The 24,390-nt window shown below is 42.0% G+C and overlaps 2 protein-coding genes across 4 annotated transcripts; both read right to left on the minus strand.

The window, feature by feature from the left end:
- Positions 1-401: 401 nt before the first annotated feature.
- On the minus strand, positions 402-14,148 carry LOC148896277 (double-strand-break repair protein rad21 homolog A-like). 2 transcript variants are annotated; one of them, XM_088997721.1, is made up of 15 exons: positions 13,992-14,126; positions 12,889-13,024; positions 12,210-12,399; positions 11,935-12,064; positions 11,759-11,858; positions 11,531-11,637; positions 11,223-11,420; positions 11,014-11,139; positions 10,748-10,873; positions 7,558-7,781; positions 6,692-6,845; positions 6,461-6,606; positions 6,182-6,370; positions 1,425-1,508; positions 402-1,249 (listed from the first exon to the last, which is right to left on the minus strand). In XM_088997721.1, the coding sequence occupies exons 3-15, from the start codon at positions 12,351-12,353 to the stop codon at positions 1,058-1,060; spliced, it is 1,920 nt and encodes a 639-aa protein (XP_088853847.1). In that variant the 5' UTR covers positions 12,354-12,399; positions 12,889-13,024; positions 13,992-14,126; the 3' UTR covers positions 402-1,057. The 2 variants fall into 2 exon arrangements, with proteins under 2 accessions (XP_088853847.1, XP_088853846.1); XM_088997720.1 differs by lacking the exon at positions 12,889-13,024 and having other exon boundaries at positions 13,992-14,148.
- Positions 14,149-15,786: 1,638 nt separating this feature from the next.
- On the minus strand, positions 15,787-18,180 carry LOC148896278 (double-strand-break repair protein rad21 homolog). 2 transcript variants are annotated; one of them, XM_088999113.1, is made up of 5 exons: positions 18,024-18,169; positions 16,921-17,056; positions 16,242-16,431; positions 15,967-16,096; positions 15,787-15,890 (listed from the first exon to the last, which is right to left on the minus strand). In XM_088999113.1, the coding sequence occupies exons 3-5, from the start codon at positions 16,383-16,385 to the stop codon at positions 15,787-15,789; spliced, it is 378 nt and encodes a 125-aa protein (XP_088855239.1). In that variant the 5' UTR covers positions 16,386-16,431; positions 16,921-17,056; positions 18,024-18,169. The 2 variants fall into 2 exon arrangements, with proteins under 2 accessions (XP_088855239.1, XP_088855238.1); XM_088999112.1 differs by lacking the exon at positions 16,921-17,056 and having other exon boundaries at positions 18,024-18,180.
- Positions 18,181-24,390: the final 6,210 nt, after the last annotated feature.

Here is a 24,390-nt window from a genome sequence, read left to right on the forward strand (position 1 = left end):
CTATTTGAATCATATTCATAACTGTATGAGTAACAAGAAAGCATCTTTTCCGAATCTGAAGACATTGTTTTGATTCTCCAGCAAGGCAAGGACGTCTTGGGTTGACACCACGAACAAGGGCGCGGCACCTTCTGAAACTGGCCACTTCAATGTGAAGTCGTTTTTGGACACTTTAAGTCATTTTTATTGGTGTTTTGCATTTGACTAAAAACATCATACTTTTTGGGGGGGTATTTTAGATGCTATAAAACATTTTTCTGACGTCAGTTAGGAAACAAAAGAGTGATGTCGGTTGTCCTGTACGCGGGAGAGTGAAGATCAAGAGTTTATGTTCTGACTGTATTTGGTATGACATGTAAGGTGAAAAATAGTATCAGTTTAAATTAAAAAATACATAGTAATAATGTATGTAAAAAAATTTATTTCCAATCTTTACAGATATTTCACTAGCGATTACTCAAAGACTAAAAACTTGGGACACTGTATGTATTTGTAACAAGTACATTTTCTAGTTACATGATGCAAAAAAAGTGTACAAGCATAAAAGCAAAAACAAAAATGCAACTGAAAAACTGCCTGTATTATATAACAAATATATCCGGTCAAAGAGAAAAAGATATTTGACCAATTTACTGGTATTGGGGGGACAAGCGAACCAAGGAGGTGGGGAGGTTACACTTTCAATGAATAAAACAGTACCGTTCCATATGTACAGAGCCATGGCAAGATTTCACACAGAAAAATGGGTTATCTTAAAAAGTTGTTATAGTTTAGGGCGAGGGGTGGACTGTATGAGGATTCATGGAGAAGCAATTTCATGTTAAAAGTAACTGAAACAAAGCAGATAAATTGGTAACGGAAACATGTTTCTTTTTACATGTTAATGTGAACATTCCTTTGTTTGAATTAAGCGAATACTGCATGATTTCACCAAAAATATAGTAAAATCATTCAAAAACATTCTCCAGCAGCCCCAACCTTATACTTATTTTTTTTTCTTCTAAAAAAGCCATGGCAAGAAGTGTTTTCTGTTTCACCCCTCTCACTCACCAAATGTCTAAATAAGGTGGAATCGTGGGCCAGCGGTGGCAATGATGTCACTGTAAGGCTCTGTCTGGATGACTTCAATGGCTTGCTGCTTCTTGAGGACCAGGAAACTGTAGAACTTAGCGGCCGCCTGCTTCTTGTTGTTGTTCCGGCACAAATCAAGCAGGCTGACAGACTCTGCTCCGGTCTTTGCCATGACGCGCTGCAAGGATGATCGGAAGTGAGCCTAATCATCAACACAACTTCCGCGCAGGTATAGAATAATAATGATAATACATTTCATTTATAAGCGAAACAAACGAGGCGTGCACACTAACCATGCCTTGACCAATTAAATGTGTAAAAATGACTTGAACTTGCCAAGAAAGATTTTGTACCTGAAGACCATGCAGCATCTGTTGAGTTCTCTTGTTCCATCGCTTCTCCTCCTGGTCCTGGTCTCCACCCTGACCTTCTTCGTCCTGAATAAGACAACACAAAATCCTCAAGTTGTCTCCCCCTTTTCGCATTTCATTGTAGTTTTACATCAAAAAGGAAATGAATGAAAAAATAAAAACTAAACTTGTGAGAAGCAAATACAGTGCCTTGCAAACGTATTCGCCCCCCGTGAATCTTGCAACCTTTCGCCACATTTCAGGCTTCAAATATAATGATGTGAAATGTATTTTTTTGTCAGGAATCAACAAGTGGGACACAATCGTGAAGTGGAAAACATTTATCAGAATCAGAAAACATTTATTGGTCCCACAATGGGGAAATTTGCAAGGATGATCGGAAGTGAGGCTAATCAACACAAACGATGTACAGTGGTACCTCGGTTCTCGAACGCCTAATTGTTCGAACAAATCGGTGTTGGAACAAAATATTCGAGATATTCTTGCTTCGGCGTTCAAACATCAATCGGTGTTCGAACGGCAATACAACGCGTGAGTGTGTACGCGAGGGTGGGGAGCGGAGCGGCGCACGGGTGTATCGCTCTGTTCGTGACCAACTGTTGTCGCTAGCGGACGTGCTGCGTTTTGCTCGAGGGTTTATATAGGTGTACGAAGAGGTTTAGCCCCTAATCATGCCTCCAAAGAAAGTAAGTGTTGCTTAAAGTGACAAATGAAAAGTACAACTATTGCATTTAAGAAAGAAATAATCGCAAAATATGAAGGAGATGTGCGAGTGTCTGATCTGGCGAGGGAATACAGCATGGCGAAATCTACGATCAGTACGATATTAAAGAATAAGGAGGCCGTGAAATCTAGTGATGTGACTGTGGGTGTGAGAGCAAGTGTCATTGGATAGATACAGTAAACTCTCGTTATATCGATATCGGATATATCAGAATCAGAATCAGAATCATCTTTATTGCCAAGTATGTAGGACACACAAGGAATTTGTTTCCGGTAGAACACACTGCACTAGTATCGTTGTCATCGTTGTCAAAAAAACTATCGATAGTCCCGGTTATATCGATACTATTTCTATGCACGCACTGAGAAAATTACATGCAAACAGGGTCGGATATATCGATAGTCCCGGTTATATCGATATTTTTTCGGACTCCCTTGAATATCGATATAACGAGACTTTACTGTATTTTAAGAGAAAAGAACATCCTGTAGCCGAGTCATCCGTAGCTGTCACGTTCCGAGCGAGAGTGACGGCAGCTGCCTTGTCGGAACGTAGTGGAATGTTTGGGATCTCAAAGCAGACACGAACTACCCAAGCAGCATGTTTATTCACAAATAAAAGAAAACACAGCGAGTAAGAAGGCAGGGGGTGACCCGACCCGCTTACTACGCCAAAAAGCAAATGGCACACGAGGGTGCAAAATTACGCAATCCCGGAAGGGAAGGGGACGCGGGGAAAATACCTCGGACCGGATACACTCGCGCATCGAAGGAAGAGTCCAGGCACGGTGGTGAGTTGAGTCAATCATCCGGCATTGGCGAGGTGATCGCGAACCGTATAAATGCCCCGTGTCCGTGATTAGAGAATGACAGTGGGTGGAGAACGGCCGGGAGAGCGTCCCCCCCCCAAGTGACAGGAGCAAAGAGGTGGTTTCGGTGTTCGGAAAAAAAAATAAAAAAAAAAAATAAACAAATCGCTTTTCGAACAGGGTCCTGGAACGAATTATGCTCGAGAACCGAGGTACCACTGTACTACGACAACAGTCAAACGTTGATTTCTGCAAGCTACTGGCTAGCCTGTTCATTCGATGTGGGTGGGGGAAGCAGCAGCAGTCTACCTGGCCTCTCTTCTTCACTCTCTGTATTATTTTTTCCGTTTTTGGTACATTTCTGACTCTATACTGCCCCCACAATTTTTGGGATAATTTAATAACTAATTTAAACTTTTGTAACGAATAAAAAACTGAAAAAGGATGGTGTGCAATATTATTCAGCCCCTTTACTTTCAGTGCAGCAAACTTACTCCAGAACACTGGTTCTTAACCTGGGTTCGACCAAACCCTTGGGGTTCAGTGAGACGATCTCAGGGGTTCGGCGGAGCCTCCGCTGACACACTTCTGTTAATTACGGAAACGGAACATTTCGTCCGGCCCCAGAGGTCGTTTTGTCCGTTGTTATGCCCGTTTAGCAATCGGTAGAGCTCCGAGCAAAACATAGAAATACCACAGGAAATTGTGGGGGCAGTATATAGTCAGAAGCGTACCAAAACGGAAAAATGAATACAGAGAGAAGAAGAGAGGCCAGGTAGACTACTGCTGCTTCCCCCACTCGATGAATGAACAGGCTAGCCAGTGGCTTGCAGTAATCAACGTGTGACTGTTGTCGTAGTACATCGTTTTTCTATTTTATCCATACTAAGTCGGGCAAAAGAAGAAAGTGGTCGGATGAATATGTCGAACATTCTCATGTATCACGGAACGTGATGGGAGTGAGCGTCCTATTCGCATGATTTGCAACGCCAAGTTGAGCAACTCTAGCCTAGCCCCAGCAAAACTAAAGGAACACTTCATCAAGCTGCATGAAGACGGGGAATACAAGAACACAACACTTGCTGAATTCAAGGTGAAGAGAGCTAGATTCGATCTAAGGGCCACTCTGCCTATTCTTGGATTTGTACCTGTTAGCAAACCCATCCTCACATTATCGTACGGAGTTGCTTACTTGCTCGCAAAGCAGGGCGAGCCACGCAACATTGGCGAAACACTGGTGAAACCAGCTGCGTTACAGAAGGCGAATCTGATACTCGGAACAGCGGCCAAAGGTAAATTATCCCAAATTCCGCTTTCAAATGACACTGTCAGTGACAGAATAGAAGACATGAGTAAAGACATCATGACTCAAGGAGTCGCGGAACTGATTTTAAGCCCGGCAAAATTTAGTCTTCAACTCGACGAAACCACAGACGGTGATCTAGGCCAATTTGCTGTTTTTGTACGCTACGTGAAAGACGACATGATAAAAGAAGAGTTTTTATTTTGTAAGCCTCTTACAACAACAATGAAGGCAGCAGATGTGAAGAAAAATCATTGGAATTCAGCATAGGCAGGTTCAACAGCAACTCTTCAAAACAACAACGCTCTCAATGTTTTGGTGTCAACAAATGAACACGTATCCAGTTGTTGCCAAGAAAGCCCTGGATTTTTCGATACCATTTGTTACAACATATCTCTGTGAGCAGTCCTTTTCGACGATGCTGTGACATACAATCGAAGAAAAGGAACAGACTTTGCTGTGACAATGACATGACAGTGGCACTTGCCAAGGTGAAGCCACCCATATCTGAACTGGTCTCTCAAAGGCAACCGCAGAAGTCACACTGATTTGCAGATATGTCATTTGTTGTGAGTTTATGCATTGTGTTGGTTTTGTTCTTAAAACAAGGTGATGTTCATGCATGGCTCATTTTGTGTAGCAATAAAAACATATTTCTTTCATTCTGTCTTTCTTGAATTTCAAAACAAACAAACATTTTTTATTTATTTTATCTAAGATTCCACCGCATATAGCTATATTTTACGTTTTAAGACTCGCGCTGAATATTCAGGAAGTCTTGTTTTTGAGTTGGTGACGATACCTACCGTGACGTCACGGTAGATATTGTCACGGACCGAGAAAGCGACACACAATGCATTTTTGGGTACTTTGGTCTGAAAACTTCGTGTTGATGGCGAAATTAGAAGGAAAACACATAAATAACGCGTTGGTGAATCGTTGTGTGTTGCACCAAGACTACCATTTGATACAAGCTGACACAAATTCCCAGCAGACAAATCAGCCCATTTCCAACGGAGCTTGGGCGCCATCTTGTACATTTTCAGTCCAGATGCCTCAAAATGACACGGAATAACTTCTTTATTCGATTGCAAACATTTATGCTTTCCTCTTCAGAACTATTTGAATCATATTCATAACTGGATGAGTAACAAAAAAGCATCTTCTCCGAATCTGAAGCCATTGTTTTGATTCTCGCAACGTCTTGGCGTGACATCACGAACAAGGGGGCGGGACCTTCTGAAACTGGCCATTTCCGGTTTCATTTTGAAGTAGTTTTTGGCCACTAAGTCATTTTTTATTGGTGTTTTTCATTTGACTAAAATTATCAGCCTGCGTGTTTTGGCTATTTTAGATGCTAATAAGTTTTTCTGATGTCAGTTAGGAAAAAAAAAATAGTGTCGGTTGTTCTTTAAACCACTCACAGGGTACAATTTGGACTGGCAATCCACCATTTTCTTCTAACACAGATGTCATGCTTCTGCATACTATGACAGAAGGAAATCAGCCTCACTTCTGATATGACCACTTCTGTCTCGATTTGAATCGGTGCCATGAGGTGAGTTTATCACCGCCCTTGAATTTTTAATTGGGATCAGCCGCACCTCCACTCCCAAAAAATAAAAAGCTGTTCAATGCATTCTTGTTGGAAAGGTACAAACCTTTCCAACAAGAATGCGATTTGGATATACCCCACCTTTAAATTTGCTGAATAAAAATCAAATTAAGTTGTATTCTGGCTACTACCAAATTGGAAATAAAATAAAACCCGTAGCTCATCCAAAAGTTCCTCTATTCCAGACTCTTAATTCTGCAGATATCTGATAAATCATGAGATGGACAGTGCCCCTATCTAGATTGTTCCGCTATTTTGCTGACATGAAAGAAATAAAAAAACAACTAACCTCTTCTTCATCACTCTCGTCTTTCTTGTCTTTGCTCTTTTCTCCAAGAAGGTCAAATTCAGGAACGAGCTGCGTGAGGTTGACAGTGGTCTCCTCTGGTGGGAGTTCGACTTGCGACATGTCTAGCCTCTGAGACAAGACTGAGCGGTCAGCCAGCTGTGGTGGCTGCTGTTGTTCTAAAGCAGCCATCTGAAAGACAACAGGGCCAATTAATTGAAAATCAGAAAGGCTCAGTTCTACCCGAGTAAAAAAATGTCAAGAAATGTTTGGAGAACTCACAGGCGCGGCACCCTCCTTTTCGAGGGTCTTGCGTTTCACACCACGTGGAGTGGATGGAGGAGGCATGACCGTCTCATCCAGTGTTGTCCTGCTGCCTTCTATTGCAGAGGCACCAAGGATACTGGGTTCTTCCATAATAGTCTGATCTATATGATGGACGAGGGAAAGTGTTACTGACCAGATGTATTAGTTAACATGTTATATTTGAATTGCCATATGAAGTGCTCTTACCAATGACATCTCTGTGGTGACCCATAATCTCTTCTCTGGGTACCTCTGGGTTTTCCAACTCTTTGAGGAATTCATCTAAACTATCTGCTTCACCACCCTTTCGCCTCTTCCTGAGCTCATCTGGCACCAGAGGTGTCAGGCACCGCGTGAACATCTAAGATTTGAATGTAGAGAGAGGATTAAGAACACAAACTGATAAATAAAGGATCATTAAAAACATATCAGCCTTAGAGTCAGATGGGTCGACAAAACAAAAAATAGTTTTTGCAAATTATGCAACAAAAATCCATTCTGTATTCCAAGAAAAAGCACGAGGCAGTGAAATGGAACAGGGGAGAAAATCACTTTCTCAGTGTTCTTAAATCTCATTACCTGGGCAGCATACCAATGAAACACTGGATTGGATTAGCCTTTAATAGTCTCGCAGTGGAGAAATTTACATTTCACAACAGCAAAGTTATGGAAGTAAGGGGAAAGGACAGGAAGGAGTAGAAAAACAAAATACAGGAGCTGCTGGTAAGGCTCTTGCGGCGCCATCTTCAAGTCAAAAGAACAAAAATACAAAATAATATGACAACACAAAGACACAGTCATTCAATCTTAAGAACTTTCTGCACCTCCAGATGAAAGAGGAGAGAATGAAATCCCATTAAACTTGCCAAAAGGGATTGTTTGCTTCTGGCAAACAACAGTTGGCCTTTTCTGAAACACATTGGGTGTTAAGTGTGATGGGTCTTAAGTGTGAATGCTGACTCGAGAGAATTTTTATAAACCTCGAAACTGTACAAGATTGTATTGCACCGCCAAAAAAATCTGACCTTGCCCCTCTAATACAGTGGCTAATTACAATACACTACATACATTACCTTGAGCAGCCTGGCATTCCAGAGAGGCTGAGCTGGAAGAGAGAAGAGCTTCTCCACTCCCCCGGTCTCTTTCCACATCATCAGCTTTTTAGTGGGAGGGGCAAGGTCCAGGGTGGTCACAATATCAGAGTAGTCTGAGAGTTGGGCTCTGATGGTTTTACTGTCCAACTCCTTCACACTGTCCACAATCAGCTTCCTCTTACGTTTAGCCTTGGTCTCTTTCACTGAAGAGTAGTTAAAATAACAATAATAAGAATAAGAATCGTGTTGGGTCAACAACGTTGTTATATGAAATAGTGGTAGAACAAAACCGTATGAACATTTCAATTGAAATTTTAAAAGTCATACAATATGCAGACTCAACTGTGCAGTATTGGTATACAATTTCATTGCATTGCGGATGACACCCAGGTCTATCTCTCCAGCAAACGCGACACCTCTCTTCCCTTTCACTCTGCCTCTCTGAAATTAAATCCTGGTTAACCCACAACCTCCTCAAACTTAACAGGGACAAAACTGAAATTCTCCTCGTTGGTACCAAATCCACCTTGAGCAAAGCTAACAGTTTCTCTCTCACTATTGACAATTCGACCGTTTCTCCCTCACATCAGGTCAAGAGCCTGGGTGTCCTTGACAGCACATTATCTTTCCACTCCCACATAAATAACTTGACCCGTTCTGCGTACTTCCACCAACGCAATATCAATCGTCTTCACGCGTCTCACACCCCTGCTATCCTTGTTCATAGTCTTGTCACCTCACGGATTGACTATTGCAATTCACTTCTCCTTGGTGTCGCGCAGAAACTTCTCCACAAACTTCAACTAGTCCCGAATTCTTCAGCCCGGATCATCACCAGAAGCTCATCCTTTCACCACATCACTCGCGTCCTCCAAGAGCTCTACTGGCTCCCGGTCAAATATAGAATCAACTTTAAAATTCTTCTTTACACATTCAAAGCTATCCATTGCCTTGCCCCCCCATACCTATCTAACCTTCAAATTTCTATTCCTTCTCGTTCCCTCAGATTGTCTTCCTCCCTCCACCTGTGTGCCCTCCTGCCCGTCTCAGCACGATGGGGGACAGAGCTTTCAGCTGCTCTGCCCCCCAACTTCCTCCCAACATTTGTAACATCGATTCTCTTCCCACCTTCAAATCCCATCTCAAAACCCACCTATTTAAAATGGCATTTTCTGGATAGCTCTCGTTTCTATTTATAATTGTATTTTAGTTATTTATTTATATTTGCCATTTATTTAATCTATGCTCGTCTGTGACTGTAAAGTGTCCTTGAGAGCTTTGAAAGGCGCTTGAAATAATATGTATTTTTTATTATTATTATTATAGTACAGTGAGACCTCAGCTTACGAACTTAATTGGTTCCCAGACAGAGTGTGTAAGCCAAAAAGTGTGTATCACAATTGTTTCCCCCCATAGGAAACCATGAAAATAGGAATAATCCATTCCCGGGTTTCCATAAAATATACTTTTCAACTAAATAAGCCTTAAAACTACACACAACATACCTCATTCTATGTATAATAAATGTGATATTGTATTGTAGTGAAAGAAATACACTGCACTGTATAATAAAGTCACTTTATTTACATTAGTGATAGTCATTGATGGCTCTTAATTGACACCAGTTGCTTTCTGACTTGTAAGGTCTTACGAAACTGAGGCATCACATTATCATTTATCATGTTGATGATTCTAATAGCCTTTTCTGGATGGAACATTTCAATAAAAGCCTGCACATCAACTCCTGAATGGCCTGCTTCTGCTTGTCCTCTTGAAGGCAAATCAAATTCTCTGTGTTGATGACCTCATTATGGTCCACAACAAGCTCCTCGATGTCATCTGCATCCACTTCTAGTCCCGTAGGTGCTGGCAGAGATTTTACTACAACAAAGGCGTGAGTCCAATGATTCCACGGACGCGGACTAAAACGCAACAAAAGAAGGCGGGCGGGGTGAATAAAATGGCACACTCGCGATCGGAAACCAACAAACTTGCGTGATCGCGTCTAACAATCACCTCGTGCAAACTGTTGGACTTGGCAGCACAAGACACAGCGAGGCACTTTCGTCGTAATCATGTCACTGTGAGGTGACAGCGACTCGTTGAAATGAAATAAAACTGAAGTGTCGCGAGCAGCTGTCAACTCGCACGTGACAATTTATCGCGACTAATGACACGCGGTTCCGGTGTGTGTGAAAACACGAGCTCTTATTGGCTTACTATGACACATGACTCTACCCATTAGCCAATCACAATCACTTATATCGCATCTTGCCAGGGCGTGCGTTCAAGTGAAGCAACACAGAAACGTTGGCAAGTGTTTGTCCCTGCTCATTCAGTTAGACAATGCTTTCCAAACAGCCTAGAGTCATAAGAAGTTGTGCGCTATTCTCGAACCTGAACGCACCGCAAGTCTTGGATGACAAATAAACAGAGCAGAGTAGACAAGTACGGCTGGTAGTTTCGTCAATTTATTCATAGTAACGTACCACATTTGACTGTCGGTCTACGCAATGCCGACCGAAAAATAAGTGCGTATACCGGCGTATACCCTCCACTACACCTCTGGGTCGTAGAAAGTTACTCTCAGGAAAGTGACACAGCGTGAGAGATGTGTCAGGCTGAGATTCACATGACAGCCGCGGTGTGCACATGTGACGCGACAAACACACACCTCCTTTGTGTTTCTCAATGATCTCCTTCTTTTCCTCGGCGGAACACGAGCCTGTGGTGTTTTTTTCAGTCCCATAATAGTAAAATTATCTGCAAAAAGTTCCTCAGAGACGATGGACGATGAATTCAGAGAGAGGGGTGTGGAAAGCTGGGCGGTCTGGAGCGCTGTTCGGTCGAAGATCACTTGGCCAGCCGTGGTGGGTGTGTATCGTGAAAAGTAGTGCGTATTTCAAGGTTTAATTTTCATAAATTTGACGTTCGTAAGACGAAAAGTTTGTAAGATAAGGTTTTCGTAAGCTGAGGTCTCACTGTATAATATGGTGAAAGCAACAAGTCAACACTGATTTAAAAAAAAAAAAAGTTTTAAAAGACCGCTACTAAAGTTTACCCCAGCCATGATTCCCAAGTAAATGTAGTAGATCTCTTAATAAATTGAGAAGCTCGACTGCAATATGGCACCATAAAAAACATAATAAATCAAAAATATTTTTCTAACCAGTGATGTCAATGGGCTCCAGTGCAAATGCTTCCTCCTCATTGTGAACAAGTGTAGTCTGTTCAGTCTGGTCAACCATAGCTGGCAGCGGTTCTGCTGGCCCGGAGTCTGGGCTCTCTGGACCCGCTAGACACACAAGATGTAAAATGAGAAATTTAATTCAGCCCAAGTGTTCCTCTTAGCGTGATTGTACACAGCAAGTCGGATTTGAAAAGTCATTTTGAGACACTTTAAAACCATTTTGATCTTATGCAGCAAGTACTTACGTGATTGGAGGTTGTCAAAATCATCCTCGTCATCTCCATGATCTGCAGGCATCATGACGCTTGCAGTGATGGCTGGAGGATCATCAAAAATGCCACCACCATCTTCGGAGCTCAGCAGTTTATCCACTGAAACAAGACCAACCATTTGTACATCACCACTTACATTCAAAAACTAACAGAGATGCCAGACACAGCTTTGAATAACTCACCTAACATCCCTCCGTCGCTGTTGCCCATGGAGGCATCACCAAAGTCATCATATTCCATGTGGTTGGATTTATCGGGCAGATTAGCTGGACCAGGCTCAGGCTCGAGCAAAAGGTTAGAGGCAGTGGCACCATGCATGATATCCTCCTCAAACGTGCTGGCATCGCGCATCATCTCCCGGTCGTCCATGCCAAAATCAGCTGAGGAGAAAAGCAAACATGATTTGAATTGCATTTGACTAAAAGAAAAAAAGGCACAATATGTTTCTCTATAATGACTTTTAAAGATTGGCGCATCATTTGTGACTTACCAAAATCATTGTCTTGCAAAAGGCTGAGATTGCCAACATCTTCCCTCATGGTGATCTCCTCAACTCTGCTTTGATTCAGAGTGAACTGCTGGGCTACGTCAATGTCACTGTGTAAAGGAAACCCAAAAATGCAATGCTTATGTTGCAAATCAGCATTTATATGTGAGGTTCATATATTTTTCCCGAATGTCTGACGAGGTTAATTCTGAACAGTAGACACGGACTTACTCCAAATCAGGAAGCGGCTGGTCAAAATCATGAAACTCCTCAGGTAAGGTGATGGCATTGTATGCTGCCTCTCGGTTTTCCTCAGGTAAATCTACCACACCTGAACACAAATAACGCGCTCAAACTCAGAAAACGATACAAAGAGCAAATTATTCGATCAATGCATGCAACTGTACCTGGCCTGAAAGCCATTTTGATTTTGATAAAGGCTTCATTACAATCAGCCAGCAGGTATTTGGCCTTCCTGTGGTAGATTCTCACCACCCCAAGAAGCAGGTGGCCTGATGTACGCAACGCCATTTTTACCTAGAAGCACAGCATAAAAAAGTGCAATGTACAAGTATGCAGAGAGGTTTTGAAAAAGGCCCAGGCCCTTTTACCAAACAGAACCAAGAAACCAAGTGTATATGTATGTGTTCTTTTGACATTAGGGATATGTTTGTGTTTTTACCTTGGGTGAGATAATGCTCTCCACACTGCTCTCCAGGTTGCATTCGAACACATGAGCCTTGGTCAGCTTCTTGTCCCAGTGAGCCGCCAGCCAAATTTTGGCCAACGGCCCACGTTTACTGAGGACAAAGTGGGCGTAGAACATTGCCCTGGTTCTACGACCTCACACACACACAATGGCCTAGGCTCACCTGGAGAATAAAACGGCTATATTTTGTAAAAGGTCAAAGCAACATATATATGCTATCACTGGTGTTATGTAGAACCGCAATGATTTCCATGGTATAGGCGCAGCAAATAATTCACATCAGGCAAGTCACTTTCAGAGCGCATGCTTCAATATCATAAACTAAGGCAGGAATTATACAGTTCTAAATGAGAATGTGATTTTCCCAGATCCACCTTAGGACTAAGTATGTGGGATATAATGAGCAACAATTATCATACTGGGGGGAGGCAAAAATATTGTGTTTTTGTACATAACATCAGTGATCAAGAAATAGGCTTGGCCCATAATTGTATTGCCCAAACATATTATGTGGTTATGATCAACCTGAAACTACATGTTGTTTATATTTCAGTATCTTACAATGTGATTAATATACATTGAAAACGTTGATAATCTTATTGTATCAACAAAAACAAGCAGAAAAATTAACAACCCAATAAAGGCGCTCCACCTGCATTCTATTTGAAATGTGTTCGACGGCAGGTATGTAGAAGAATAAATGGACGCGGGAGTACGGGAATTCTTCTTTTCCTTTTGGCTTTTCCCTTCAGGGGTCGCCACAACGAATCAGTGTCCTCCATCTAACCCTGTAGCCACAAGGGGGCACAGCCAGTGTCTTATTGTGCCGGTCCCAAGCACGGATAAATACAGAGGGTTGTGTTAGGAAGGGCATCCGATGTAAACATTTTTGCCAAAACAAATATGCGAATCAAAAGCAGGAGTACGGGAATTGCTTTAACAAATCCAAGCCAAACTGTTTAAAGTTCTGAGAAAACAGAAGATAATTTACCCATCCATCTGCAGTACTTTATATGTTTCTTCTCAACTGTTTTTGGGCAGTAGGCCGGATTGGATTGGATTTGCCTTTATTAGTCTCGCAGTGGAGAAATTTACATTTCACAGCAGCAAAGTGATACACTATGTATGGTGCGCCAGCTAATCACGCATAAACGAACAACCATTCACGTTCACAATCTCACCAATGGAAATCGGGGTACCCGGAGAAAACCCACGTCGCATGGGGAGAACGCGCAAACGCCACACAGGATAGCCGGAGCAGGAATTGATGCCTGCACCGATTCGGACGTGCTAACCAGTCTCCCATCATGCCGCCTTGACGATGTTTTAATAATTAATATTAACAACAGCCGCGGAGTTTGTGCAGAAGGTTATGTTAAGGTACAACGTTTTTAAAAGTAGTGTAATAATTAACCGAATATGCAGAGAATCGCGCCATAGACTGGCCGTCAAATAGCATTAGCATTGATCACAATAACTCTGAGTGTGTGCTATACATTTTCAGCAAGGCCGTTGAACATCTTTCCAGAAGTCAAAGTTGCAGTTATTGATAACCCACTCTCCAGAAACAACCGTTTAGTATCGTGGCATGTTTACGCTATCTCACAACTGTAGCATTTGCTGGCGATTATCCACTCGAAGCACCACGAAGGCCTGATCAATTTACTACGACCATGCTAGTTTGCTTAGCTCAAAAAAATGAGAAAAAATACACGAAACGATACGGAACCAATGGCAAGTACAAAACCTACTTACCGTCCCTACACCGCTTTAAATTGAAATCCAACAGATTATGTTATTTATCCTAGCAACTGTCCCCCTGTTGTAGTCATTAAAACTGTAAAGATGGCGCCAGCCGCCTTCCTCCCGCTCACTGCTGCCCTTTTAAAATTCACAGGATGTTTACAGTCAAATATGGCGGAGGAGGAGTTCTCTGAGCGGGTGGCAACGAGCAGTGGGCATTTACGGCCGATAGGGGGCTCTCTCACTAAGTGAAGGCTTGAGGGAACAAATACTACCAGGATTCAGAAAATATACTCACGCTCTCCACCCAATGTATGCAATTCTAAGCAGAACATTTCCCCGTTGTTGGGCTATTAAAGGCTTTCTGATTTTGATTCTCAAAACATTTTCTCAAAGAATCATACCAGAATCATATATGTCTGTGTAAGCTCTCAGTCGTACGGGAGTGGTCCATCGATGAGAAGGTTTCTTCAGCCGTCATCTGTACAAATGTGAAGGTTTCGGACGTTTCGCCTCCTATCCAAGAGGCTTCGTCAGCGAACTAAAGTCTGACTGGTCGTATCGGCCCTATTTATATATCCCTAATGTCCAGACATGGTGGCGCCGGACACAGCTATGATAGGTCCCTACTCTCAGGTTGGGGGGGCAGAGGACCCCTCCCTGTGGCCCCACTGATTGTTCCTACATTCCTGACTAACGACTGGCCTATTACCCCCACTCCCACCGGTATCACCTCATCAGCATAACGACCCTCATCAGCATTACGAAAGTTGCCTAACCTGTTTTGCCTAAGCAGGCTATTGTATGAACGATCCAAATTGAACCTCACCCCAACAGACCGGTTTAATGAAGGATTTTGTTGTTTTATAAGAATCGCTTCTTTTACCCCCCTTTCAAACCATCTATGTTCTTTCGCTAAGATTTTAACCTCATTGTCGTCAAATGAGTGGTTGCTAGCTTTTTGGTGCAAATGTACTGCCGATTGAGGTCCACTTATATTATCCCTGCGATGTTGATAAAGTCTTTTTTTGAGAATTTGTTGAGTCTCCCCAATGTACTGCTCTTTACAAAAACAAAAAACAAGACAAAATAAGCCTTCGTTCATAATAACGGGAAGAAAATCTTTGGAATTATAGTGCATTGAGCCAGAATCTCAAATAACTTTCTGAGGAAGTCAGGTAGACATGAGACAGTGAGGTATGAAATCCAAGATGGCGCAGCGGATGGCGCCGCGGATGGCAGCCTCGGTCACACGCTCCCTAGTATTGTACCTTGTTTTGTCATTTTCATTTGTTTTTTTGCGATCCTACGCGACTCAGTTACACGAGGGAAGAGTTACTGAGCATTGGGGAATCCACTCTTGGACTATTTTCACCGACACACCAAAATCTACATGGTTTTTCGGGGCTACTCGCGAGCGGCGTAGCAGCTCTGTATGGAGCTTTGAGACGCCGGCGTAGGAGGGGGATGCGAGCCGGCGTGCTCGTCAAGCTACGGCAGCGTGGATTTCGAACGCCGCTCCCATCGATCCACCTCGCTAATGTACGCTCATTACCAAACAAGATGGACGAACTTCTGCTTCAAACGCTCGCGGACCATGTAAACCAACTCAAACTAAAATATCCAGAATCACCCCTGATCATTTTGGGCGATTTTAATCAAACACGTTTAAATCGTGAACTTCCCAAATATAAGCAGCATATTGACTGTTTCACCAGAGGAGAAAACATTCTAGATCATTGTTACACAGCACTCAAAGGCGCATACCGGTGTCTGACGAGGTTAATTCTGAACAGTAGACACGGACTTACTCCAAATCAGGAAGCGGCTGGTCAAAATCATGAAACTCCTCAGGTAAGGTGATGGCATTGTATGCTGCCTCTCGGTTTTCCTCAGGTAAATCTACCACACCTGAACACAAATAACGCGCTCAAACTCAGAAAACGATACAAAGAGCAAATTATTCGATCAATGTATGCAACTGTACCTGGCCTGAAAGCCATTTTGATTTTGATAAAGGCTTCATTACAATCAGCTAGCAGGTATTTGGCCTTCCTGTGGTAGATTCTCACCACCCCAAGAAGCAGGTGGCCTGATGTACGCAACGCCATTTTTACCTAGAAGCACAACATAAAAAAGTGCAATGTACAAGTATGCAGAGAGGTTTTGAAAAAGGCCCAGGCCCTTTTACCAAACAGAACCAAGAAACCAAGTGTATATGTATGTGTTCTTTTGACATTAGGGATATGTTTGTGTTTTTACCTTGGGTGAGATAATGCTCTCCACACTGCTCTCCAGGTTGCATTCGAACACATGAGCCTTGGTCAGCTTCTTGTCCCAGTGAGCCGCCAGCCAAATTTTGGCCAACGGCCCACGTTTACTGAGGACAAAGTGGGCGTAGAACATTGCCCTGGTTCTACGACCTCACACACACACAATGGCCTAGGCTCACCTGGAGAATAAAACGGCTATATTTTGTAAAAGGTCAAAGCAACATATATATGCTATCACTGGTGTTATGTAGAACCGCAATGATTTCCATGGTATAGGCGCAGCAAATAATTCACATCAGGCAAGTCACTTTCAGAGCGCATGCTTCAATATCATAAACTAAGGCAGGAATTATACAGTTCTAAATGAGAATGTGATTTTCCCAGATCCACCTTAGGACTAAGTATGTGGGATATAATGAGCAACAATTATCATACTGGGGGGAGGCAACAATATTGTGTTTTTGTACATAACATCAGTGATCAAGAAATAGGCTTGGCCCATAATTGTATTGCCCAAACATATTATGTGGTTATGATCAACCTGAAACTACATGTTGTTTATATTTCAGTATCTTACAATGTGATTAATATACATTGAAAACGTTGATAATCTTATTGTATCAACAAAAACAAGCAGAAAAATTAACAACCCAATAAAGGCGCTCCACCTGCATTCTATTTGAAATGTGTTCGACGGCAGGTATGTAGAAGAATAAATGGACGCGGGAGTACGGGAATTCTTCTTTTCCTTTTGGCTTTTCCCTTCAGGGGTCGCCACAACGAATCAGTGTCCTCCATCTAACCCTGTAGCCACAAGGGGGCACAGCCAGTGTCTTATTGTGCCGGTCCCAAGCACGGATAAATACAGAGGGTTGTGTTAGGAAGGGCATCCGATGTAAACATTTTTGCCAAAACAAATATGCGAATCAAAAGCAGGAGTACGGGAATTGCTTTAACAAATCCAAGCCAAACTGTTTAAAGTTCTGAGAAAACAGAAGATAATTTACCCATCCATCTGCAGTACTTTATATGTTTCTTCTCAACTGTTTTTGGGCAGTAGGCCGGATTGGATTGGATTTGCCTTTATTAGTCTCGCAGTGGAGAAATTTACATTTCACAGCAGCAAAGTGATACACTATGTATGGTGCGCCAGCTAATCACGCATAAACGAACAACCATTCACGTTCACAATCTCACCAATGGAAATCGGGGTACCCGGAGAAAACCCACGTCGCATGGGGAGAACGCGCAAACGCCACACAGGATAGCCGGAGCAGGAATTGATGCCTGCACCGATTCGGACGTGCTAACCAGTCTCCCATCATGCCGCCTTGACGATGTTTTAATAATTAATATTAACAACAGCCGCGGAGTTTGTGCAGAAGGTTATGTTAAGGTACAACGTTTTTAAAAGTAGTGTAATAATTAACCGAATATGCAGAGAATCGCGCCATAGACTGGCCGTCAAATAGCATTAGCATTGATCACAATAACTCTGAGTGTGTGCTATACATTTTCAGCAAGGCCGTTGAACATCTTTCCAGAAGTCAAAGTTGCAGTTATTGATAACCCACTCTCCAGAAACAACCGTTTAGTATCGTGGCATGTTTACGCTATCTCACAACTGTAGCATTTCCTGGCGATTATCCACTCGAAGCACCACGAAGGCCTGATCAATTTACTACGACCATGCTATTTTGCTTAGCTCAAAAAAATGAGAAAAAATACACGAAACGATACGCAACCAATGGCAAGTACAAAACCTACTTACCGTCCCTACACCGCTTTAAATTGAAATCCAACAGATTATGTTATTTATCCTAGCAACTGTCCCCCTGTTGTAGTCATTAAAACTGTAAAGATGGCGCCAGCCGCCTTCCTCCCGCTCACTGCTGCCCTTTTAAAATTCACAGGATGTTTACAGTCAAATATGGCGGAGGAGGAGTTCTCTGAGCGGGTGGCAACGAGCAGTGGGCATTTACGGCCGATAGGGGGCTCTCTCACTAAGTGAAGGCTTGAGGGAACAAATACTACCAGGATTCAGAAAATATACTCACGCTCTCCACCCAATGTATGCAATTCTAAGCAGAACATTTCCCCGTTGTTGGGCTATTAAAGGCTTTCTGATTTTGATTCTCAAAACATTTTCTCAAAGAATCATACCAGAATCATATATGTCTGTGTAAGCTCTCAGTCGTACGGGAGTGGTCCATCGATGAGAAGGTTTCTTCAGCCGTCATCTGTACAAATGTGAAGGTTTCGGACGTTTCGCCTCCTATCCAAGAGGCTTTGTCAGCGAACTAAAGTCTGACTGGTCGTATCGGCCCTATTTATATATCCCTAATGTCCAGACATGGTGGCGCCGGACACAGCTATGATAGGTCCCTACTCTCAGGTTGGGGGGGCAGAGGACCCCTCCCTGTGGCCCCACTGATTGTTCCTACATTCCTGACTAACGACTGGCCTATTACCCCCACTCCCACCGGTATCACCTCATCAGCATAACAACCCTCATCAGCATTACGAAAGTTGCCTAACCTGTTTTGCCTAAGCAGGCTATTGTATGAATGATCCAAATTGAACCTCACCCCAACAGACCGGTTTAATGAAGGATTTTGTTGTTTTATAAGAATCGCTTCTTTTACCCCCCTTTCAAACCATCTATGTTCTTTCGCTAAGATTTTAACCTCATTGTCGTCAAATGAGTGGTTGCTAGCTTTTAGGTGCAAATGTACTGCCGATTGAGGTCCACTTATATTATCCCTGCGATGTTGATAAAGTCTTTTTTTGAGAATTTGTTGAGTCTCCCCAATGTACTGCTCTTTACAATTTTCATTCTTACAATGTATGGAATAAACTACATTACTTTGTTTTTCATTTGGTAGCCTATCTTTTGGATGCACTAATTTTTGCCTTAACGTGTTTATCGGTTTGAAATAAGTAGGAATTTTATGTTGCCAAAGGACTCTTTGTAATTTTTCAGAAACTCCTGCAATGTACGGTACTGCTACTCCTCTCCTTTTTGTATCTTGAGAATTATTGGTTTCATTCCCTATTTTTTCTTTCTGACATTTGTTGAATGACCACTGAGGGTACCCACAGTTAGTGAGTGCTCGCCTTATATGTTTTGACTCCTTTTCTCTACCTTCAGTGCTAGTTGGTATTAGTTTAGCCCTATGCTGGAGGATTCTGATAACTCCTAGTTTGTGTTGTAAAGGGTGGTTAGAGTCAAAAAGTAAGTATTGGTCAGTGTGCGTAGCCTTCCTAAAGACTTCTGTTTTTAGCGCTCTGTCCTCTTTTATAATTACTTTACAATCCAAGAAGGCTAGTTGGTTCTCTTGAATGTCCTCACGAGTAAATTTAATGTTGAAGTCTACAGAGTTGAGGTGATCTGTGAAGGATTGAATTTCTTGTTTCTTAATTATGACAAAAGTATCGTCCACATATCTAAATCAGTGTCTAGGTTTTGTCCCTGGGAAGGATGTGAGGGCCTGTTTCTCCATCTCTTCCATGTAAAGATTAGCCACCATGGGTGAAACTGGTGGACATTGTAAGAATGAAAATTGTAAAGAGCAGTACATTGGGGAGACTCAACAAATTCTCAAAAAAAGACTTTATCAACATCGCAGGGATAATATAAGTGGACCTCAATCGGCAGTACATTTGCACCTAAAAGCTAGCAACCACTCATTTGACGACAATGAGGTTAAAATCTTAGCGAAAGAACATAGATGGTTTGAAAGGGGGGTAAAAGAAGCGATTCTTATAAAACAACAAAATCCTTCATTAAACCGGTCTGGTGGGGTGAGGTTCAATTTGGATCGTTCATACAATAGCCTGCTTAGGCAAAACAGGTTAGGCAACTTTCGTAATGCTGATGAGGGTCGTTATGCTGATGAGGTGATACCGGTGGGAGTGGGGGTAATAGGCCAGTCGTTAGTCAGGAATGTAGGAACAATCAGTGGGGCCACAGGGAGGGGTCCTCTGCCCCCCCAACCTGAGAGTAGGGACCTATCATAGCTGTGTCCGGCGCCACCATGTCTGGACATTAGGGATATATAAATAGGGCCGATACGACCAGTCGGACTTTAGTTCGCTGACGAAGCCTCTTGGATAGGAGGCAAAACGTCCGAAACCTTCACATTTGTACAGATGACGGCTGAAGAAACATTCTCATCGAAGAATCATATATGACAAAGAATGTGCTGCAGTCCAAAAACGGGTCAAAAAAGCCACAGCTGTTCGTCTAACAACTGACTGCTGGACATCCCGAACCTACAAGTCATTTGCATTATCCTCATTCCGTGGGTGTCATGTTCAGATTTTGGCAGCAGGTGGCAGGTTTGTGCTTACTAGCTCGTATCACACCAGCTGCCAATCTCAGAATTATTCACAGGGATATTTAAGGAATGCCATTCTCCAATTGTTGTCCCGGTGAATTATTCCCCATTGTCACTTGTGCCTCAGGTTTGGTATTTCACCATCTTGTTCTTGTCACAGTTGTTCAAGTAGATGTCGGTCCGTTGTTGTTTGTTAGTCCGATTCTGATTTTTTCTGTGCATTCGTGTATTGGGTATGTCTAATTTCGTTTTGTAGTAATTTAATCTGTGCATTTGGGTATTGGGTATGTCTAATTTCGTTTTGTGTCTCTTGTTTGTTTTTTTTCCACCTTGCCTCGGGCTAAGTGCTTTGTGTTCTCGCGTCGTTTGTATTTCCTGGTCCTTATTTGGATTGGATTGGATTTGCCTTTATTAGTCTCGCAGTGGAGAAATTTCACAGCAGCAAAGTAATGAAAGTAGAAAAACAAAATACATGAGCTGCTGGAAAGGCAGCCACTCTCACGCAATTTGGCCAGCGGTTTGAGTTTGATTTTTGGCAGTTTTTCAGATTAAAAACCTTTATACGGTACACCTGTCTTTGTCTGTTATTTTTGGGATCCAACTACAGTGAGACCTCTGTTTACGAACACCATGCCTTACGAAATGTTCCGTTTACAAATATCAAATTTATGAAAATTAAACCTATATGCACTATTTTTCGCGATACACACCCACCACGGCTGGCAGAGTGATGTTTGGATCTGGAAGAGTGATCTTTGGCGGAGGAAAACGACCGAACAGCGCACCAGCCGGCGCACCTTTCCACACCCCCTCTCTTTGAATGCACACGTCGATCGCCTCCGAGGAGCTTTTTGCAGATAATTTTACTATTATGGGACCGAAAAAAAACCCACCACAGGCTTGTGTTCAGCCGAAGAAGACACAAAACAAAATCATTGTTGAGGAGAAGAAGGAGCTAATTGAAAAACACGAACGAGGTGTGCGTTTGTGTGATTTAGTGGCCCAGTACGGCTATGCTAAGTCAACCATTGCTATTGCCATTTTCCGCAACAAAGAAGCCATCAAAGGTGCGTCTGTTGCAAAAGGTGTTTCCATGCTGTCAAAGCAACGGTCTCGGGCAATCGAAGAAGTTGAAAAACTTCTGTTAATTTGGATGAACGAAAATCAGCAATCCGGCGACAGTGTGAGTAAAGCAATTACAGTAAAGTCTCGTTATATCGATATTCTCGGGAGTCAGAAAAAATATCGATATAACCGGACTATCGAGATATCCGATCCTGCGGCATGTAAATTTTCTCCTTGCGTTCATAGAAATAGTATCGTAATAAGCAGTACTATCGATATAACCGATATTGATATAACGAGACTTTACTTATATGTGAGAAAGCACGGCTAATTCACGCCGATATCGCCATGTGGCAACCTGGAAGTTCGGCACTTATTGAGGATTTTAAGGCCAGCAACGAATGGTTCGAGAACATCTGAGGGCGAGGAGGAGTAGATGGCTGCAGCATCAAGTGAGCTCATCAAGGCAATGTTGGCAAAGTGGAATGATGTGCAGGCTTTTATCGAACAGTTCCATCCAGAAAAGACTGTGGCTATGACATTCATCAACATGATGAACGATAATATGATGCCTCAGCTTCGTAAGACCTTACAAGTCAGAAAGCAACAGGTGTCAATTAAGAGGTTTTTAATCAGCACAAATGATGAGTCCCCAAAGAAGCAAAGAAGAGAAGCCACACGAGAGGTTGAGTACTTATGGAAGGTGACTCTCCTTCCGTAAGCCATCAATGACCATCACAAAAGTAAATAAAAATTTATTTTACTGTAGTTTATTTCTTTACAGTCCTCATGTAATGTGCCTCTCTTTCCAAGCAGCAATTCCCTCTGCCCTCCGACCTCAATGCCATTCCATCAAGCCATCAATGACCATCACAATGGTAAATAAAACGACTTAATTTTACAGTACAGTTTATTTCTTTAATTACAGTCCTTATGGACTGTGACTCTCTTTCCAAACAGCAATTACCTCTGACCTCCAACGCCATTCCATCAAGCCACCAATGACCACCACAAATGTAAATATAGTGGCTTTATTATACAGTGCAGTGTATTTCTTTTATTACAATACAATAGCACATTTATTATACATAGAATAAGGTAAATTGGGTGTAGTTTTAAGACTTATTTAGTTGAAAATTATATTTTATGGAAACCTGGGAATTGATTATTCTCATTTCAATGGTTTCCTATGGGATTTTTTTTGGGGATACACACTTTTCACCTTACACACTCTGTCTGGGAACCAATTAAGTTCGTAAGCCAAGGTCTCACTGTACTTACTTCGCCCCGAACAAAACGTGACGTCTCTCCACTGCGTTTGGAACGTGACAGCGGGTGGTGCTGGAGCCTATCACAGTTGTCCGTTTCTACCCTCAGACAAGAGAAACTTAAGTCTGTTCCTGACGCGTTCAAATGTGTTATGTTCCCACTTTCATGAATGAGAACTTTAATCAGAGTTAAACACTATCATCCATTACAAGGAAAATACAAGCTAGGCACATAGTTTGTGTTGGTTGTCCTTTAAGGCAAGACATGTGGTGTGCACATTTATAATAATAATAATACATTTCATTTCTAAGCGCCTTTCAAAACTCTCAAGGTCACTTTACAGTCACAAGATAAGTTAGATAGAAAGCTAGCTAATACATAGCTTGCTAGTTAGCAAGCTATCTAGCTAATATATAGCTAACTAGCTTAATAAAGCTAGCTCGCTGGCTTCACTCAACCCGGAACTAACTCAAATAGATAGAAATTTAGCTAGCTAATAGATAGCCAGCTTGCTAGCAATCTATTAGCTAGCTAGATTTCTATCTATTTGAGTTACTTCCGGGCTCTGAATTGTTACTTGATGCATACAATTAGAATGAGCGAGAGCACTGAGCACTATAATAGAACCACACCGTCTTAACTATGTTTTATAATATTATTATTATTATTATTATTATTATTATTATCTCATCTCATTTTCCGTACCGCTTATTCCTCATTAGGTTCGCGGGGGTTGCTGGAGCCTATCTCAGCTGTCTGCGGGCACGAGGCGGGGGACACCCCGAATTGGTTGCCAGCCAATCTATTATTATTATTATTATTATTATTATTATTATTATTATTATTAAGACATTTCATTTATATGCACCTTTTTAAACTCTCAAGGTCACTTTAGAGTCACAGGCTAAGTTTTTCTGTAGGTGAGCAGCGGCAACCACAATCAACAACATTCACTCAACGCGCAAGTAAGGTAGAAAGCTAGCTCGCTAGCTAATAGATAGCTAGATAGCAAATAAAGAGCTAGAAATAGATAGATAGATAGATAGATAGATAGATAGATAGATAGATAGATAGATAGATAGATAGATAGATAGATAGATAGATAGATAGATAGATAGATAGATAGATAGATAGATAGCAAATACTGTATTGCCATCACATTGCAGTATACAAATGTACTAATACAATGTCAAAGGTGCGGTAGAACTATTAGCCCTCTTGGGCATCTATCAAAATGACTAAGTTGGCTACAAACAGACAATAATAATAATAATAATAATAATAATAATAATAATAATAATAATAATAATAATAATACATTTTATTTTAAAGTGCCTTTAAAAACTCTCAAGGTCACTTTACAGTCACAGGATATTGTTTTTTCTGTGGGTGAGCTGCGGCAGCCACACGCGCCAGCGTTCACTCAACCCAGAAGTAACTCTGATAGAATAGTAAGACAAATAG

The sequence above is a fragment of the Hippocampus bargibanti genome, linkage group LG06 (genome assembly GCF_051943395.1).
Source record: "Hippocampus bargibanti isolate YZ-2025 linkage group LG06, ASM5194339v1, whole genome shotgun sequence".
Lineage (NCBI taxonomy): Eukaryota > Metazoa > Chordata > Actinopteri > Syngnathiformes > Syngnathidae > Hippocampus > Hippocampus bargibanti.